This window comes from Oratosquilla oratoria, chromosome 13 (genome assembly GCF_046742065.1).
Source record: "Oratosquilla oratoria isolate Oo_2021 chromosome 13, ASM4674206v1, whole genome shotgun sequence".
NCBI lineage: Eukaryota > Metazoa > Arthropoda > Malacostraca > Stomatopoda > Squillidae > Oratosquilla > Oratosquilla oratoria.
The window spans coordinates 9,811,807-9,831,921 of record NC_134789.1 but is presented as its reverse complement, the minus strand read 5'-3'; the positions used below and the strand labels follow the sequence as shown (position 1 = coordinate 9,831,921).

The 20,115-nt window shown below is 39.5% G+C and overlaps 1 protein-coding gene across 6 annotated transcripts in view; it reads left to right on the top strand.

Moving 5' to 3' along the window:
• Positions 1 to 15,815, top strand: part of LOC143032307 (uncharacterized) — a 41,755-nt gene extending 25,940 nt beyond the window's left edge. For 2 of the 6 annotated variants that reach the window (XM_076196821.1, XM_076196819.1), the window contains exons 12-17: positions 2,326 to 2,618; positions 4,838 to 5,288; positions 5,699 to 5,857; positions 9,357 to 9,460; positions 12,457 to 12,610; positions 15,261 to 15,815. In XM_076196821.1, the coding sequence (XP_076052936.1) occupies positions 2,326 to 2,618; positions 4,838 to 5,288; positions 5,699 to 5,857; positions 9,357 to 9,460; positions 12,457 to 12,610; positions 15,261 to 15,295 (1,196 nt within the window). In that variant the 3' untranslated portion in view covers positions 15,296 to 15,815. Of the gene's footprint in view, positions 1 to 2,325; positions 2,619 to 4,837; positions 5,289 to 5,698; positions 5,858 to 9,356; positions 9,461 to 9,751; positions 9,816 to 12,456; positions 12,611 to 15,260 lie in introns of those variants that run through there. The other 4 variants (XM_076196820.1, XM_076196823.1, XM_076196822.1 and 1 more) reach the window with 4 other exon arrangements.
• Positions 15,816 to 20,115: the final 4,300 nt, after the last annotated feature.

Genomic DNA, 20,115 nt, shown 5'->3' with positions numbered 1-20,115 from the left:
GTACAAGGGGTGAAAGTGGCAGCAGAATGGACATGAGCATTAAGGGAGAGCGACTGGAAGAAGTGGATAGCTTTAGGTACTTGGGTGCAAATGTGGCAGGAAAGGGAGGAGTAGAGGTGGAGGTAGAATGTAGATTGAGAGAAGTGAGTAAATACCTTGGTGGATTAAAAAGTGTAATGAGGAATAGACATTTGGGAATGGAAACTAAGAGGAGATTGTATGAAGGAGTGATTGTGCCAACAGCACTGTATAGGACAGAAACATGGAACATAAGAGAGGAGGAGAGAAGGAGTTTGAATGTGTTTGAGATGAAATGTCTGAGAAGTATGATGGTGGTTACTAGGCTGGATAGAGTGAGAAATGAGGAGGTGAGGAGGAGAACAGGGGTGGTAAGGGAATTTGGAGGTAGGGTGGATGAAAGAGTATTGGGATGGTTTGGACACATGGAAAGAATGAGTGAAGAAAGACTAGTAAAAGAGGTATGGAGGGCAGATATGGAAGGAGTGAACATGAGGGAATGACCTAGGATGAGATGGATGGATGGGGTGAAAGGGGCTTTGGGGAAGAGGGGAATGTCTGTTGAGGAAGGATGGGAGAGGACAGGGGTGAATGGAGAATGGTTGTATATGGATGATGTTGTGATGCATAAGGTGGAATGGGGGGTGAGGTATGTGTGAGAAAAATTTGATGCAGCCCAAAGGGATTTTTCCTTGTCTTCTCCTTTTCTGCATGAGGGGACAGAGGGGAGGGTCGCTGATTTAATGAAGCAGCCTTGCTGTAGATGTGCTGTGTCTTGTGACACTGCTTCTGACCCAGGGTAATGGACAAGATGCAGGGATGACCCATCATCCAGGAGGTGCCAAAATAAGAGGGAGGGTAGAGGGTGGAGGGGAGTGGAGTGTATTAGGGATGGAATGGGTGGGAATGTTTTATTTATTTATTTTTTTATTATTATTTTTTTTTACCTCCCTTGTAAGGGGGGAAAAAGCCTTTGGTATATGTATGTATGTACTTCCCTTATAAGGGGGAAGAGGCCTTTGATGTATAGATAGATACTTAATTGGCCTTCAGTCTATGCAGTTGCAGGGAGTAATGTTCCTCAATCCATAATTTTCTGCATTTAGTCCTCTTTACCTTGTAGTGTTTTGTACAGAATAGGTTCTTCAGCTTGTAGCTCCTCTAACATGGATGGCATCCTTCAGCATGTAAATCTGCATATAGAATAGAGCAGTTCTACTTGTAGTTTGTAAAGTGTTGTATCTCTTCACTTACTCAGTGACCCCCCCCCCTCCATGTCCCCTCATGCAGAAAATAGAGAAGATGGGAAGAAATCCCTTCCAGCTGCATCAAAATTTATACATACACAACCATCCTCCACTCACCCCTATCCCTTGCCTACTCCCTTCCTTGCTCAACAGACATTCTCCTCTTGCTCAAAGCCCCTTTCACCCTATCCATCCAACTCAGCCTCGGTTGTCCCCTCAAGTTCACTCCCACCACCTCTGCTTTACACTCCTCTTTTGCTAATCTTTCTTCTCTCTTCCCATGCGTCCAAACAATCCCAATAATCTTTCATCAGCCCTGTCTGCCATCTCCCTTTCCACCTCTGCTCTCCTCCCCACCTCCCCATTTTTCACTCAGTCCAACTTTGTAACCCCTACCGTACTTGTGAGACACCTCATCTCAAACTCATATAAACTTCATACTTGTATGACCACCCTTTTCATACAAATTGAGAAACTTTTTCCACCCCTTCCTGTCTCAGCATGTCAGGGCTAATGGGTCAAGCCTTTCACCTGCCATTTTGCTAAGGTCAGAAACAGTGCAGCAAGACACAGTGCTTGTACAGCAGGGCCTGGCAACAACAACTGTCAGGTCCATCAATGTGTATAATATTTATTACCTGTTTATCATTGAAAACAAATGTCTGCATCATGACACTGTTTCGATACTTGAGATATGGTGTAGATTGCAGGATTAATCCAGGTCTGTCATTTCATTGTTTCATAGATTTTTATATATTCAAGGATAGGTTCTCACTCAGCTGCTCAGATTTATTGAAGTTTGTTGTGCAGGACTTGCATGTAATTTTGGGATGAACAGCTTATAACTATATCATGTGATGTATTAGTTTATACTGTATAGTGTTCATTTGCATGTGTAACATCCTTAACTGGCTTCACTGTAGCTCTTGACATTGCAGTCAAGTTTTACTCAGTTGTCTATAGTTATTGTTCCTAATTGTCAATATCTTATAATTTACTATAAACATAATGTGCTAACCTTGATTGTCCTGCTCATTGGTTATATTAATTCTTTTAATAGGTTCAGGACCTCGTGTTGTAACAGTGAACACCATAAGTGCACCCAAGACATCTGTAGGTGCTGTTCGGTCAAGTCCGCCAGCGAGTATAGTGTCGTCAGTGCCCAAGACTGTAGCGGCTGTACGGTCAAGTCCCCCAGCGAGTATTGTATCCACTATGCCCAAAACAGTTCAAACTGTGAGGGTTACTCCACAGGGCCAGGGAATACGGCCAGTGAACAAGTCCAATGTGATCGTGGTGCACAAGGGAGCACACACAGCTACAACAAGACCTATGAATGTACATGCTGTTCGGGTAAATTACCACAATTGATTTAGTTTTTAATGCTTGTATTAGGTGTTGGATGAGATGCAGGGATAATCTTTCATCCAGAAGATGCCAAGATAAGAGGGTGGAGGGGAGTGGAGTATGTTAGGGATGGAATGGGTGTGTGTGGTTTATATGCCTTTGTTTTTTGGCTACCTCCCTAAAAGGGGGAAAAAGCCTTTGATATGTGTATGTATGTATTAGGTGTTGGTACAAATTCAATACCACAATGTTGGTGTCATGTATTAAGTTTGGTAATACTTACACTTTTAGTCACTTTTACTATTCCTGTGTACATGTTTTTAGGGAGAGAGTGATGGAATATCAGGTAATTTTATGGTGGAAGGTAAGTTGAGAGTAGAGGATAGATGGAGAAAAGGACAAAAGGTAGGGAGGTGCTAAGAGTAAATAGCTTAAAGGTAAAGGAGTACAAGAAGAAGCTGAGAGAAGAGTGGGAGGGAGTGAAAGATAGAGTAGAACTAGGAGTGGAGGAGGAATGGGGATGTTTCAAGGAGGGAGTCACAAGGTGTACAGAGATGGTGTTTGGAACAAGAAGGACAGGAGGAAATAGAAGGAAGGGTAGCGAGTGGTGGGATGAGGAAGCAAAGAAGGATGTAGAAGAGAAGAAGCGAGCATTCACAGATTGTTACAAAATAGGATGAGAGAATCATATGAGAGGTACAAAGAAAAGAAAAGAGAAATAAAGTATTAGATCAAGGAGAAAAAGAGGAGAGCAGATGTGAAATAGGATAAGAGTATGACAGAAAATTTTGAAAGTAATAAAAAGATGTTTTGGAAAGAAATTAAGAGAGGAAGATAAGGCAAATCAAGTAGAGAAGAAAAGGTAAAGGTGCAGATGGAGAGATGATAATGGAAGAGACAGCAGGTAGTTGCAGTGGGTAGTGCTAAGAAAATGACAGTGATGAGTGAGGAAAATGGAAGAGAAATAAGGAAAGGTGAAGTGAAGGCAGGTGTTAAAATGATAGAGCAGGTAAGGCACCTGGATTGGATGGGTGTCATGCAGAATGTCTAAAAAAAAAAAGGAGGTACAGTGATGGTGGACTGGCTGGTGAACTATAAAATAAATATAATCAAGCAGCATCCTCATATACCCACTCACACCTCATGACACCTACATAGGCATCATTGTATGGAAAGGGTTAAGGGAGAGAGGCTGGAGTAAGTGGATAACTCTAGATACTTGGGGGCGAATGTGGAGGGAAAAGGAGTGAGTGGAGGTGGAGGTAGAATGTAGGTTGAGAGAAGTAAGTAAATTCATTGGGGGATTAAAAAGTGTAATGAAAAATAGACATTTGGGAATGGATTTTAAGAGGAGATTGTATGAAGGGGTAATTGTGCCGACAGCACTGTATGGGGCAGAAACATGGAACATAAGAGAAGAGTTTAAATGTGTTTGAGATGAAATGCCTGAGAAGTATGGTAGGGGTTACTAGCCTGGATAGAGTGAGAAATGAGGAGGTGAGAAGGAAAAGGAGTTGGGAGATCAGGTTGATGAAAGAGTATTGGGATGGTTTGGACATATGGAAAGAATGAGTGAAGAAAGATTAGTAAAAGAAGTGTGGAAGCCAGAGGTAGATAGAGTGAACATGAGGGGGCAACCAAGAATTGGATGGATGGTGGTAAAAGGGCTATCAAGAAAGAGGAGGATGCCTGTTAAGGGAGGAAGGGAGAAGACAGAAGATATGAGTGAGTAGAGAGTGGTTGTGTATGGATTATGCTGTGATGCATGGAAGGGAGTGGGTGGGGAGGGTATGTGTAAATGATATTCTAATGTATCCCAAAGGAATTTCTCCCCGTCTTCTCTTTTTCTGCATGAGAGGATGGAGAGAGGGTTGCCGATTAAATGAAGTGGCCTTGCTGTGGATGTGCTGTGTCTTGCTGCATTGCTTCTGACCCAGGGCAGTGGGCAAGATGCAGGGATGACCCATCATCCAGGAGAAGCTAAGAAAAGAGGGATGGAGGAGTGGTGAATGGAAGTGGAGTATGTAGGGGTGAAATTGGTGGGAGTGGATTTATGCCTTTGACTGTGGCTACTTCCTTTGTAAGGGAAATAGCCCTAGGTATATGTATATATGTATGTACTATTCCTGTGGCTTAGTGATAAAGTGTATGTCATTATAGAAGTATGTAGCATAGATGTATTGATCGTGAATATACACCCTTAACTGTTGTGTAATTACTCCCAGGACACACCAACAAAAATCACAATAGGGAGAAATGTTGGAGTTAGTGCCATGTCAACAAATAGCGCCGTCATCCAGAAACCAACAGTTCCGAGAGTTTCAGGGCCTACAACCACCCTAGCATCATCCTCGACGGGCCCTTCCAACACTCCGGCATCATCACAAGGAAGCGTAATTGTTGTAGACCTAAGCCAAGAGGGTGGGTCTGTTGGTAGCAACAATGCTTTAGCTGGTATTCTCCAAGCCACAGGTATTTTGGGTAGCGGAACCCAAGCATCAGCAGGGGGCAATGCTAACAGTATTTCATCATCAGGAAGCAGTGATCTTCAGAACTCTCTCATTTCTTCATCCACTACACTGGTGTCCCAAAATGCAAAGACACCTACCTCAGTATCTGACGGTTCAAATACCAAAGTTGTTGCAAGAACCAACTCTTCGTCAAATCAGGAGAGAGGTAAGATGTCCTCAGGTTTTATATAGAAAAAAAAGGTAATTTTATTTGTATATTTAGACACCATTGTTGAAGGTCATATCCTGTTATCTTTATCAAGACTTTTTTTTTTTTTTTTTTTTTTTTTTTTTCTCCAAAGCATTCAGGGAAAGTTTATATGATGAAATAATTAAATTGAATTATTAGCATTAGCTGGGAAATCAGAGATTTCTCAATGAAAGGGTTGCTTACAAGAATGAAATTTTACTGTAATGGATGCTATGCAGAAAATGGGGAAGAAATGGGTGGGGAGTGGGTGTATGCCTTTTTACTTTGGCTACCTCCCTGGTAAGGGGGAAAAAGCACTTGGTATATAGATGGATGTTATGATACAAGTCAGTAATGAGCACAAAATGTTGGTTTTTCTCCCCAAGTTGGAGTGGGCAGTAACAGCAACAGTAGCAGTAGTAGCAGCACTAGTAGCAGTAGCAGTGAAGGTGGGGAGGGAAACGAGTGGCTGGGCCTCGGACTGGACGGTGTCGACTCCGTTAGCAGCGAGCATTCCCTGCCAGAGGGCCAGATGCAAATGCTCGGTGAGTATAGTTAGCAGAAAACATTTTTGTTTCATCTGCATTTCTCTTTTTGTGAAACATGATGCAGTCGGCAAAAGAGGTGATAATATTGAGATCCCAGGAATGGTGAGTGAAGCTTGCTTCCATATGATCACAAGGGTGTATGGCACTTTCTCATGCAGCGTTTCATATTCTTCTGCACATTGGCCGCTTGTGGAGGGGTGCGGACTCTCCCATGACACAAACAGTATGATTTATGCTTGCTCTGAACTGACACCAGGAGCTAGTCATTGCATCCTTAGGAAACACAGCATATTGAATATTGTGCATGTGGACACTTGTCTATGGTTACAGTCATCTCACCATGAATTGTCACTTCTTCTGTATACATTTTGCATTGAAACTTTTTTGCTGACTGCACTTGGATTTTATTTGTTTTTACTGATTGTGGTTATATATTTGATACTCTCACCAATGCTGTTCAACCTCTTCATAAGCGACCTCCAACCTATGATCCAGAACTTAATACTAGAGCACTCAGATATGCAGATTACATAACAATTATATCCCAGCATAAAAACTTTGAAAAAGCAGCTAAGAACACCGAGGTCTACTTAGACAAACTAGTGCAGTGGCTCAGACAAAATAGAATGGAAGCATCAACCCAAAAATAATCAGTAGCATTGCTCATTCCAGATAACCATAAAAAAAATATATACAGGTAGTTCTCGTTATATGCGGGGGTTCCGTTCCGCGGACCCCCCGCATATAACGAATTCGCATATATCGAACTATTGAACCTATGGGAAAAAGGGGGATACGTTCTCAACTCGGATTGATTTTTTTTTTTTTTTTTTTTACATATTTTATTTTGGCAAAGGGCTTACATACTGCATCTCATATATGTTTACATACATTTTAGCACATGTAAGTATTAACCTCGGGAAAAGACGCTACCGTAAACATCACTTATTTTGCCAAGCGTATTTTCTTCAGCTGTTTGAAAAATCAGTCTGTTTACAATTCACATTTCAGACTGCTTGCTACGCTTAAAGGTCAGATATCAACAGATATACCATTCGCTAAAAATCATCGTATTGCTCGAAAAAGTACTTTTTAAAAGCATACAAATAAAGTTTTTACCTATTACAGAAGAATTTATTCAGAAAATTCACTTTTAATTGCGCCTCGCATACCACTTTTCCGAAGTCTAGATATTCAGAATAACAATATTGTTTGTTTGGCAACTGTAACGTCACGAACGCGGAATTCCCCGAAGCGCACGGGCGGAATGTTTCGAATAGCAGACGACGCAATGAAATGAAGACAAAACTGTTTTTTGCCAAATTTGATAAGATGTAGATGGTGGAATTATGTATATACATTTTATCAAATTACATATATACATCTTATCAAATTATATATATACATCTTATCAAATTTGGCAAAAAACAGTTTTGTCTTCATTTCATTGCGTCGTCTGCTATTCGAAACATTCCGCCCGTGCGCTTCGGGAAAGGTTCGGGGAATTCCGCGTTCGTGACGTCACAGTTGCCAAACAAACAATATTGTTATTCTGAATATCTAGACTTCGGAAAAGTGGTATGCGAGGCGCAATTAAAAGTGAATTTTCTGAATAAATTCTTCTGTAATAGGTAAAAACTTTATTTGTATGCTTTTAAAAAGTACTTTTTCGATGATTTTTAGTGAATGGTATATCTGTTGATATCTGACCTTTAAACTGACTGTTGATGTGCTCTGGAGATACACAGGCAGGCTTACTGCTTAGAGTTTATCCAGTGCGGAGAATAAACGATAATTCTTGCAGAGAGTGAAAATTGACGAAATTAATTGGGGCAGTAATAAGTATCAAAAATTAATTTGTTTGTGAAAAAAATAATTAATTTGTGTATCAAAAAAGCTTAATTACCTGCAGAAAGACAATGGTTTGGCCTATGAAACAGGAAGGATGCCTAAGACGATGCCGTCTGTACAGCTGCCGGTGTTGTTGTTGTGATAACGCCGCAGTGATGCCAGCTCTACCTAGCTGATGCAGCCAATGTTACCACACGGCTTTATGCGCACCAACTTCAAATATATAATAGGTATTTTGAAAAAAATAATCGGCCGCGACTATTTTTATTTATTTATTTTTTTTAGGTCAAATCGCATATCTTCGAATATATCCCCGCACATATCGAAAAGTGGTGCAAATTCTTGAATCGCATATACGCGAATTCGCATATATCGAAGTCGCATATATCGAGAACTACCTGTATATATAAAATAAAATAATTAAAGATATTGATAATGATAAATAGAAATATTAATAATAATAAATAATAGTAATAATGCAGTGAAATTGAATGGCCATCTTCCTTTGACAAAGAACTCTAAAATTCTGGGCCTCACCTAGATACTCACATGACATTCAGACAACATGTCAAAGATATTGTTATAGTAATCAACAACAAAATAAACTTCCTAAAATCCATTGCAAACACTGGTCTTGCACAAGAGAATCTAATTATGGTCTTCAAACAGCTCATAAGAACCACACTGGACTTTACTTCCACAACATGGTTCCTAATGATTAACAAGACAAAAGTATTGAGAGCATGAAGCCCATTCCAATTGGACACATGAACACAAACAAAAATCCTCCACACAAAAGACCATATGAACTTGATACGTACACAGTTCTATGCAAGAGCATTCAACTCCACACATCCATCTTACCATATCACACAAGCACTACCAGCTGAACATAAAAAAACAAAAAACTCCAGCAGTATATTACTGTAATATACTGTATACAATTTACCACCAGCACCACACAATACATTCACATAAAAACATTTTCACACCCAGATCATCAAACAAGCTCTTCAAGACAGACCACGAAACTCAATACTCCACCAACAACTCCCAGGCATCAACCCTACAGAAAGTTGTTGGAGGAGGGGAGCATTTACTAGTTGTCAGTTCTTGTGTAAGATGGTGGAGGAATTACAGATAAAGTGGATAGGGTGATATTGACACCAATCTAGAGATATAGTGTCAGCCTCTTGGAGTTGCATCTCCAGCCAGAGGTGAGGGGTTGATGGGTTTTGAAAACAGGTAGCTGGGAGATGGTTCTGTATGATGTCCATCTTGTAGGACCACCATTAGCAGGTACTCCTCATTGGTCCTTGTGTATATTGACCCAGCTAGACAGTAGACGGGGAATGGTGTTCAAGGAAGAGGCAATGAGTGAGTACTTGAGCTTACTGGAGGAGACTTAACGCATGGCAGTACAAGAGCACAGTGAGATGTCACATGTCTTTTAGGATATATGAGGTCATTATGTTGTGCACTCAAAGAAGTCTTTTCATTATATAAAATATGTCACAGCTACACGCCCTCCTTCATATGTTGTCTGTCACACCAGGTTAAACATATTTTGCTGCTTAATCTTGCATGGTCATAGTAACTATTGAACTGAAGTAAATGTTTTTGTTTTCCATTCTTCATTGTTTAGAAGAAGCAGTTGAAATCCTTGGAAGAGGAGACAGAGAATCTGCGAGAAATATTTTGCGGCAAGCTGGCATTGAGTTGTTAGACTCAGATGTGGAGCAAACTGTGGTGAGTTAATCTTATTAAAAAGATTCCTAAAGACAATATATAATCCCATTTCTTTTTTATATATATATTTGTAACATTGTTCTACTTGATATATGTGCATACATGTCTTTAATTTTTTATGTATGTTATTATTGAATTCTTTTCATATCTACCTGTTTTATTTTCATTGCATGTATATTTTTTGTGTGTTCATTATCATAAACATTAATAGTAACTTCATCTGTCATTTATTTATTGTTTATTTATTTCTAAGCTTCCTATCATGGTACCTTTGTTATACCTTGATTGCAGAGAACCAATAAGGACTCATGTTACTTTTTCTAGCAATTTCTCCTAGCAAGTTCTTCTGGGACAGGTAATCTTTCCTCTAATCACCTTTATTAAATGGCACTCATAAATGCAACTCATTCATGCTCCCTTTCTCTTTCTCCCTTTACCTTGCTCTTTTTCTTTCTCTTGCTCTATATCTCTCTCTCTCTCTCTCTCTCTCTCTATATATATATATATATATATATATATATATATATATATATATATATATATATATATATATATATATATATATATATGTATGTATGTATGTATGTCTTTCACCCCCTCCTCTCCCCCTTTCTCATTCTACCCCTACAAATGATAGTTCTTGCAAGGTAGTCATCCAGTGGGAATCATTTATGTCTCCCTGTTGCCTGTTTTCAGAATTCCTCAACCTGCTCTATTCCAGGTTCAGGCTCTGAACCAAGCCCAAGACATCTTATATATATATATATATATATATATATATATATATATATATATATATATATATATGTATATATATATATATATATATATATATATATATATATATATGTATATATATATATATATATGTATATATATATATATATATATATGTATATATATATATATATATATATATATATATATATATATATATATATATATATATATATATATATATATATATATATATATATATAAAGGGAGTTGGGAGATAGGGTTGATGAAAGAGTATTAGGATGGTTTGGACACATGGAAAGAATGAGTGAAGAAAGACTAGTAAAAGAGGTATGGAAGGCAGATGTGGAGGGAGTGAACATGAGGGGACGTCCTAGGATGAGATGGATGGGGTGAAGGGGGCTTTGGGGAAGAGGAGAATGTCTGTTGAGGAAGGACAGGAGAGGACAGAAGACAGGTGTGAATGGAGAATGATTGTATATGGATGATGCTGTGATACATGAGGTGGAATGGGTGGGGGGATGAGGGGTGAGGTAGTATGTGTGAAAAAAATTTGACTCAGCCCGAAGGGATTTCTCCCCGTCTTCTCCTTTTCTGCATAGGGGGACGGAGAGGGGGGGTCGTCGACTTAATGAAGCGGCCTTGCTGTGGATGTGCTGTGTCTTGCGACACTGCCTCTAACCCAGGGCAGTGGACAAGGTGCAGGGATGACCCATCATCCAGGAGGTGCTAAGATAAGAGGGAGGGTGGAGGGGGGTGGAGTGTATTTAGGGATGGAATGGGTGGGAATGGTTTTATGCCTTTTTCTTTTTTGCTACCTCCCTTGGAAGGGGAAAAAGCCTTGGTATATGTATGTATGTATGTGTATATATAATATATATATAGAATGTAGATTGAGAGAACCGAGTAAATGCCTTGGTGGATTAAAAAGTGTAATGAGAAATAGACATCTGGGAATGGATGCTAAGAGGAGGTTATATGAAGGAGTGATTGTGCCAACAGCACTGTACGGGGCAGAAACATAGAACATGAGAGAGGAAGAGAGAAGGAGTTTGAATGTGTTTGAGATGAAATGTCTGAGAAGTATGATAGGGGTTACTAGGCTAGATAGAATGAGAAATGAGGAGGTGAGGAGGAGAACAGGGGTAGAAAGAGAGCTGGGATATAGGGTTGATGAAAAAATATTAGGATGGTTTGGACACATGGAAAGAATGAGTGATGAAAGATTAGTAAAAGAAGTGTGGAAGGAGTGAATATGAGGGGGCCTCCAAGGATGAGATCGATGGATGGGGTGAAAGGGGCATCACAAAAGAAAGGAATGTCTGTGGAGGAAGGATGGGAGAGGACAGAAGATAGGGGTGAATGGAGAGGAGTTGTGTATAGATGATGCTGTGATGCATGAGGGGGAGTGGGTGGGAGATGGGGGGGTTAGGAAGTATGTATGAGAAAAAATTTGACGCAGCCCGAAGGGATTTCTCCCCATCTTCTCCTTTTCTGCATGGGGGAACAGAGAGGTGGGGGTCACCGAATTTATGAAGCAGTCTTGCTGTGGATGTGCTTGTGTCTTGCGACACTGCTTCTGACCCAGGGCAGTGAACAGGATGCAGGGATGACCCGTCATCCAGGAGGTGCCAAGGTGGGAGGGAGGGAGGAGGATGGAGGGGAGTGGAATATATAGGAAATGGAATGGGTGGGAGTGGTTTCTATGCCTTTTTCTTTTTGGCTATCCCCCATGTAGGGGGAAAAAGCCTTTGGTATATGTATGTACCTGTTCACAAAAGGAGAAATGACAACTTATGGTTGCAAATGACCACCTCTTCCTTCTCCCTTTCACCTCCTCTCTTCTTTCTCCTCAACCTCATCCTGCTATTACTACTACTTATACTATTACTATTTCTACTGCCATGACAAGACATAGATTCACTCTAACACAACACAAACAAGAGCCCAACATTTCTCCTCAGAGATCTGTGGGAGAATCCAAGGACCATTACTGGCTTCAGTGGAACTTTCCATTTCAAGTGTGTAAACCTTGAAGCAGCAGTTATTGTCATACGGATATTTCACCAAAACTACCTCCTACCACTATTTTTTTTCTGTCTTCTTTTAATTTGGAATCATTATTTATATCATGGAAGGAGAGGCTAGATGATGAATGATTTTTTTATATATTTGAAGGCAAACATGATCTTGTGAAGAGGTTCATTATATGGATGTGATTTTATGATTGATGAAGCATTGTTTCTCTTCACGAACAGGATGGTGGGAGCATGGCAGGCCTGATGGCTGGATTGGCGGGGCAGTTGTCATCAGGACAAACAATTACAACAGGACACCTGGAGGATGCCACAGCTGGAATACTCGGTGAGCTGGATCCTGCCACAGGACTCTTTTGCAACCATAACTCTAGTGGTGAGTCCTTTGGGTCATGAGGAAAAGGCAGCAGGTGGGTGGGGGTTGGGGGGATAATGAATTGTAGCCATTGTTCATGGGGATAGTCAAAAAGAGAAATGGTTTTCCTGTACAAAACTTGCTGCTCACATGCATTACTTGATTCCTTGTATCATGGGGCACTTGATGTAGTTATCTGCTTGTTTTATTTATTTATTTATTTTATTTTATTTTATTCTATTATTTTTTTTTTTTCTCCCCATCACTATGATTACTTGTAGTTTACCTTATAACTGTAAAGCCCCTACAGAGTGATTTACAACTCTTAGAAATTGTTCAGAATTCAATGGCATGTATGTTACAACTATCTTCGTTTTGATGCACACAAGTGATTTTGATGGTCAAAGTCTTAATTTTAGGAGGAGGTTAGAAAGTGAAAGACAGGTGTTCCAATTACTCTGCACACACATTTTATCATCACTAAAAATGCTGTTATTGGCAACCTGTCATTGAAACAGGATAGTTTTATTTCCCAACCTTTTATCTATCTATACACCAAGGGCTTTTTCCACCTTATAAGAGAGGTAGCCTGCCCAATCACCTATGAAGGGTCCATTCCCTGATATAAGGGAGAGGTGGCTAAGTCAAACTATGTACCCACCCTTCACCTATCCTGCCCCTCATCCATTCTACAGCTACTAAAATAATGATCACTGAAATAAGTTGTGTTCAAAGAGAATTAGGTGACCAGTGCTGTAGTAAGTTTCTTTGAAAGAGATAACACCTGATCAGTTATGTTACCAAAGGTGACGAACACCCATCCACCACATACCCACACTCCTGCATGCATGCACTGCTTCTTTCCTATGTACTACAATTAGGTAAACACACATACAGTTATAGAAGAGATCTGAAAAAGAACTGCTTTCCCCACAGAGTGGTGGATGTATGGAACAAACTGGACGAAATGATAGTGTGTGCAAAAACCATACACGAATTTAAGAACAATTTAGATACTGTGAGATACAGAGACGGGACACCACGAGCATAGCTCCCTTTCCCTTAACATACAACTAGGTAAATACAATCAGTTCAGTACCCTGAGCACACTGCCTGTAAATGAAAGCCTTACAGTGTCCTAGAAAATTCACCATGATAATAAGGACTGTTCACAGTAGTGTGACAGTCTATAATCAGTCTGTTGCCCCAGGTCCCTCCTGTAGGAGACCCGCACCTCTCAGGTAATTCTGCCACACTGCAAAATAATATGTTGAAGGTGTTAAACAATTTCCTTTGTTTTGCAGTACTGTCCACAGCATATCTTGGCAGTTGCAAATACTTGCCTTTGGTTGAAACTGAAGTAAGTTGCCCTTTAAGGGGGTTAACTCTCCTTTCGGTGATTCGCTCGATTGGATTATGCATTTCTGGTCCTCCCAACCTTATTTAATTATGTAAGACAATGGAAATTTAACACAATGTGCAGGAAAATGGGATGCATCTGTGACAGAAATTTCATTGAAATCCATTAAGAAATATTTACACAACAGACGATTTACTTGCAATTTTGAGTTATTTTTGAAATAACGTTTATTTTTCCAAAAGTATGAGGAAAATAATGATTTCCTTTGGTGTACAGTTAGTAGACATCCAGATGTACCTAAATTAGTATACTTGTAATTATAAGTGAAAAAGAAAGAAAGTCAGCCTTACAGCAAATTATATAAAAAAAAAAAAAAAAACATAAAATCACAACTTTAAAAAATTGTCAAAAATATATATCAAGTAGGTTAAGAATGAATTTACTAATATTGTTAGATATAAGTATCACGATCATTTTCCAACAAGAATGATCAAAATTGCTTATTTACACACGAAGTTATAGTTACTTTTGTGCAAAAAAACTAGTTTTGAGAAAATAGCATTTTTATGTTTATATATTCACTACTCCATAAAAGTGCCTCCAAAGAGTATCAAATGCACATATCTACTTACATAATCCTTTGACCATTTCTGGGAAGTAAGCAGCAGATGTTCATTACATTTCTTTTGTACCCATGCCAGCTGAGAATCGTGACAATCCCAACCTTCCATATCCTTCACACAATGAATGGTACACATGCATTACAATCCCTTTGCTAAGGTGAGTATTCTTGCACTTCTCAGGTTCAGAATGGAGCAAAATACTTCGGCAACTATCACATCTGACATATTTAGTTATGGAGTAGTGAATTTATAAACAAGAAATGTATAAAACAGGATAGCACGTGGAGAAATTACGCACGCATACGCTGAACCCTTTTTCGATGGCACTGAGTGTGGTGACTGCTGCCTAACCTATCGTACAACAATATCAGAGTATAAAATTCTCAAAAACAACAATAAAAATGACAAAATACAAGGAAAACAAACCATAGCAAAGAAAGGGGCGTGGCTGACGGGCGGTCCTTGAAATCTCTGGCCCTTTAAACCTGCCATTACCTGAGAAGGGTGGCATTATACGTCTGGAAACCAGTCCCGCGGTGTTCAGGGACACCACACCAATCCACACACGAAGTTTGACAAAATCGAGTATTTTTCACCGAAATGAGAGTTAACCCCCTTAACCCTGTCCAGCTGCTCTGGTAAAAGTCGAAAGCAAGTTTTGAGTAATTGCGATTCATTTTTCTTTCAGATGTCGTAGACGAAGGGGAAGATAAAGAGGACTGAATGACTGTGATCCTGCCAGTCGTCAGAGCACACAATACAATTCATCCAGTGACTGTGGTTATTATCACAAGATATCATTTTTCAAAATTACTGTGACTTAGTTATTAAGAATGTCCATACCTACTGCAATTAAAAAAAATGTGTATTTAAGGTGTGACCTTACCCTTTTGTACAGATCACTTTGTTACAAAGTTGTACAAATTTATGTAAATGTAGATTGAGTATATAGGTGATCTTGCTCCCATGTGCAGATATTGGAATTAATGAAGTCTTGCTTTAGCAGTTCCGGATATTGGATTGTTTAAGCTCTCGTAAACTACCATCAAATTGTCGTTCTTTGTTGAAAGCTTATTTGTACAATTCTAGTTTTCTTATACTTGTGTACAGAAATATGTAGCATTTGATAGTCTTATATCAACTGCTGTTGTAAAATTGAAAATATTTTAGCTTTAGATTGGACTTTCTACGGAATAAAACTTTTTCTTGTCTTAAGAAGAATTAAATAAATTATTTATCAGTATTCTCAGGCTCTGGAGTAGCCTTTTACCGGTATCAACATGTCAGTCTTTTCCTGATGTTGTTAATATTTTTTCATTATTTTATTGAGATGAAATGTCTGAGAAGTATGATAGGGGTTACCAGGCTGGATAGAGTGAGAAATGAGGAGGTGAGGAGGAGAACAGGGGTGGAAAGGGAGCCTTTGGTATATGTATGTATGTTAATATTTTTTCATTATTGTATTTTAATGGTGAAAATCTATTTTGAAGTACGACACTAGCTACAAAGAAAATATGATACTATGATTGAAAATGTGTTTGGAACACCAGAGGATGTAGATGTGTCATTTAGGGTTCAGGGAAGTGAAGGAATTTAATTTGTCCGTATTTGGCACTCACTCCAAAACCAGCTCCGATTATTCTCTGAAACTGCCTTCTGAGCTTAATTCAAATTATTCTTTACTATCCTATGCCTTCCAAACACTCCACACTCCTTGGTCAGTTTGAATGATGTGGTGCTTTTCCCAGATGCTCATATTTGCTCTTAAGAAGTTTTACTGTTTTTCTTTGTTGTTTTTATATGCACTGAATTTTGTAACTTTTTTCATTGTTTTAGTATTTTCTTTGTGTGTATATGTGTGTATGTGTGTGTGTGTGAATAGAATCACCTAACAAAGCCCTTCAGTTCTTTGAAGCACTGCACAGATTTTGTTTTGGGAAATGATAGATGGATAGAATGTGGTGGTTGAGTGGACTGAGGCTTGTATCTGGAGGCAAGAAGCCAGGTGTCCATTGAGTCCCAACAGTCAACACATTATGACAGGAAGAGCATCCAGTCTTTTCCCCAAGCTCTGAATCCCTAGTCACCTCATAGAAAGGGATAGCGGCTGAAAAGTTGTTAAAAATAGATGAGTAAAAGTTGATCATTACACTAAGCACAGGAGTTGCCCCACCTTTGCAAGGATCTCTTTTGATGCAAAATCTGTTGAGGCAAGGGCCCACTGGTGTTTATCATAAACAAAATTTTTGCAGTGCATCACAGTGCTAAAGGGGTTTTCATGTGAAGTTTACAAATTTTATTTATTTATTTTATTTTATTTATTTTTTTCTTTCTTTCTTTCTTTTTCTTTTTTCTTTTTTTCCTGTTTGCATAGGCCTTCCTCAAGTGATTTTTTTTTGTACTACATCACATTTTTAGCTGCAATTTTGTACATAGGTAATGTTATACATTGAACTAGTATTTATTTCTATTTTGATACACATGATGGAAGCTCACTGGCTGAGCAGGATAGTGTTGTTATTTGTGGCAGAGGTTGGGAATGGAGGCAGTTAAACCCCTGCCCAATGAGTTCATAATAAGGGCATCATACTACATCAGATTTCTTGCTTCAGAAAGTCATCCGTAAGGCAGCACCATCCTAGTCCCTCTGAGTGAGGAGTTGATGGCATTAAACTAATTCAATAAAGCAATACATGTGGACTGATGACAGGTAGCTGTAAGTGGTTCTCCTGCTGGGTGGCCATCAGAGAGTTGTCTTCCTAATGCCACCAACATCTAAATCCACCCACACCCTCACTTAAGTCAAGAGGTACCCTGAGGGGTCGACATTCGTTCTCTGGACTAGGCTCAAGATATCTCTTTCATCTTCAGTTGATTTCCTTTTACTTTTTGACCTAAGGAGAGCTGATAACTGGGAACTACTACTATACCACTACAAGCCAGTGACATAGAAACAATCCCATACTAAAAAAAAACAATGTTTCTTCCCAAAAAGATACAGGGAGGGCCTGAGGACCATTGACCAGTGTTGGTCTTTGGGTTTCTTGTCACTGAAACTCAAGGCTTCTGACCTTTTATCCACAAGGAGCTAAGATGAGAGGGAAACAAGTGGTGGGTGGGAGCAGGTGCATGCCTTTGACTTGGCTACCTCCCTTATTAAGGGGAAGAACCCCTTGGTGCATAGATAATCCAGGAGGAGCCAAGAAAGAGGGAGGGAGGTGGGTGAATGAGAGTGGAGTATGTGGGGATGGAATGGGTGGGAGTGGATTTTATGCCTTTGGTTTTTTGGCTACCTTCCTTGTATGGAGGAAAAAGCTGTTGGTATATGTATGTATGTAAAATCATTAGAGGAGAAAGACCAAAATTATACAAGGGCTGAAAAATTTACCATACAAAGACACGCTTAGGCACCTTAGTGTACACTCTGGAAAGATGAAGAGTGCCGGGTGATCTAATAGAGGTACTCAAATGGGTCAAAGGCTACAAGGGTGATTTCAGGCAAGGTCATCATATTAAGTTAGGCAGGGCAGGATTTGTAGTAATGAATTTAAGTCGGACAAATTTAGGTTTAAGAAGGAAATAAGCAACAACTGGTTTACCAACAGGGTGGTTAACAAATGGAATTGACTTTGTAACACTAGTGAGCATGTAAACAATTGATTGTTTTCAGAGAAGATTAGATAACTGTAGATGGGGATGAAAGATGGTAAGGAACATGGAACTGCCTAGTGTAGGCCATATGGTCTCTTGCAGTCTCATCTATTCTTATGTTCTCCCCAAAGTGGCAGAGGCAAAGGAAAGAGGATCCCTCGATGAATCCATTCATCGGGTTTTTCTTGCAGGAAATCCACATCTCCCAGGTAACTGACAGCAGACACCATATTGGCCCCACAGGTCACTGAAGGAAGAGATATTGTGTTGTTCTCTGGGTAAAGCTTAAATAGGGTAGTGTATGATGAGGTGTTAAGTGTCTTTGTATAGTGACTACATCTGGAGCAATTTAATTTGGTGGCCAGGTACAGGTAACTATTTATGCAAGGGATACATTCCTAAATCTTGTGCAAATGGCAATTTTGTAAATAAATTGTAATTTCTCCATAAGGAATCATGGAAATAAGGGAGTTTAAGTTCAAGGCAGTAGGTACTTGATTGGTTTCTAATAACAAATAGCATCATGTGAATATCATGAGTAGCAGTTCTGGCATATCTTTGCGTGCATTCTTGAGACACATGTAGGTTCATTAAGATCAATCAAATATGAATTATTAAAGGTTTAGACTACATTTTAATTTACATGACAATTAGACTACCATAAACAACATAAATCTACTTTAATCACATGGGTGAAGTACAAGTTGAGTGATATTAATGTGTTCCTTAAACACATAAGTGTTGGATACATTTTAAGTTGCATGACGATAACATCACGATGTCATTGCTCAAGATTCCTGCCAAGCGGCAGCACAGATGTTTAAATGCAAATGTTAATATGAGAAATTGTGTAAATTGAATATTTTCCCTTCAATAATAGACTGTGTTAAAGTAAAAATGGAAAAACAGAACATGCATAAATGGAGAATTACATGTACCTGGAAGGATGATGGGCTCACAAAGGCACAGCAATTCTCACTCTCGGAGAAGAAATGTTTACCAACCCACTGTCCAAAGCATCTTGAAAACCCCTACCATCAGTTGGAAATGTATTGGCACCAAGTCTCCAGAAGAGAGACAATGTGAATTTATTCTTTAATAACACTCCAGTTTACATCCTATACTTGCAAATGAAAGGTCGTACCTGTACCCCTGTTACACTGCTTAAATTAAAGTCTTTGCCACAAATAGACATTAATGGAACCACAGGAGGTGCCAAGAGGGTGGAGGGGAGTGGAGTATGATAGGGATGGAATAGGTGGGAGTGGTTTTTATGCCTTTGTTTTTTGGCTACCTCCCTCATAAGGGGGAAGAAAGCCTTTGGTATATATATATGTATGTACAAATAAGTACACAGAACTGCAGCAGTTCTTGAACACCATGAACATAGTACCAATACAAGGAACTAAAATCTCACCAAAGACTGCACTAGCAGGCTTTGCTTACTACATTATAGAGATGACAAACCAGTATACTATCTATATACCAAGGGCTTTTTCTCCCTTACCAGGGAGATAGCCAAAGTCAAAAGGCATATACCCACCCCCACCCATTTCATCCCCACCTATTCCTCTCCCATCCACCACTCTTTCCTACCTCTCATCTTAGCTCCTCATGGATGATGGGTCACCTCTGTATCCCACCCATTGCCCTGGGTCAGAAGCAGTGCAGCGAGACACAACACATCCACGGCAAGGACCCCTCATGCAGAAAAATAACAGATGGCGAGGAATCCCTTTGAGCTGCATCAAAATATCATTCACACATAACCACACCCTAATCCCCCACCCACTCCCATGCATCACAGTATCATCTATACACAGCCATTCTCCACTTGCCCCTATCCCCCACCTTCTCCCTTCCCTACTCAACAGGCATCTCCCTCCTGCTCA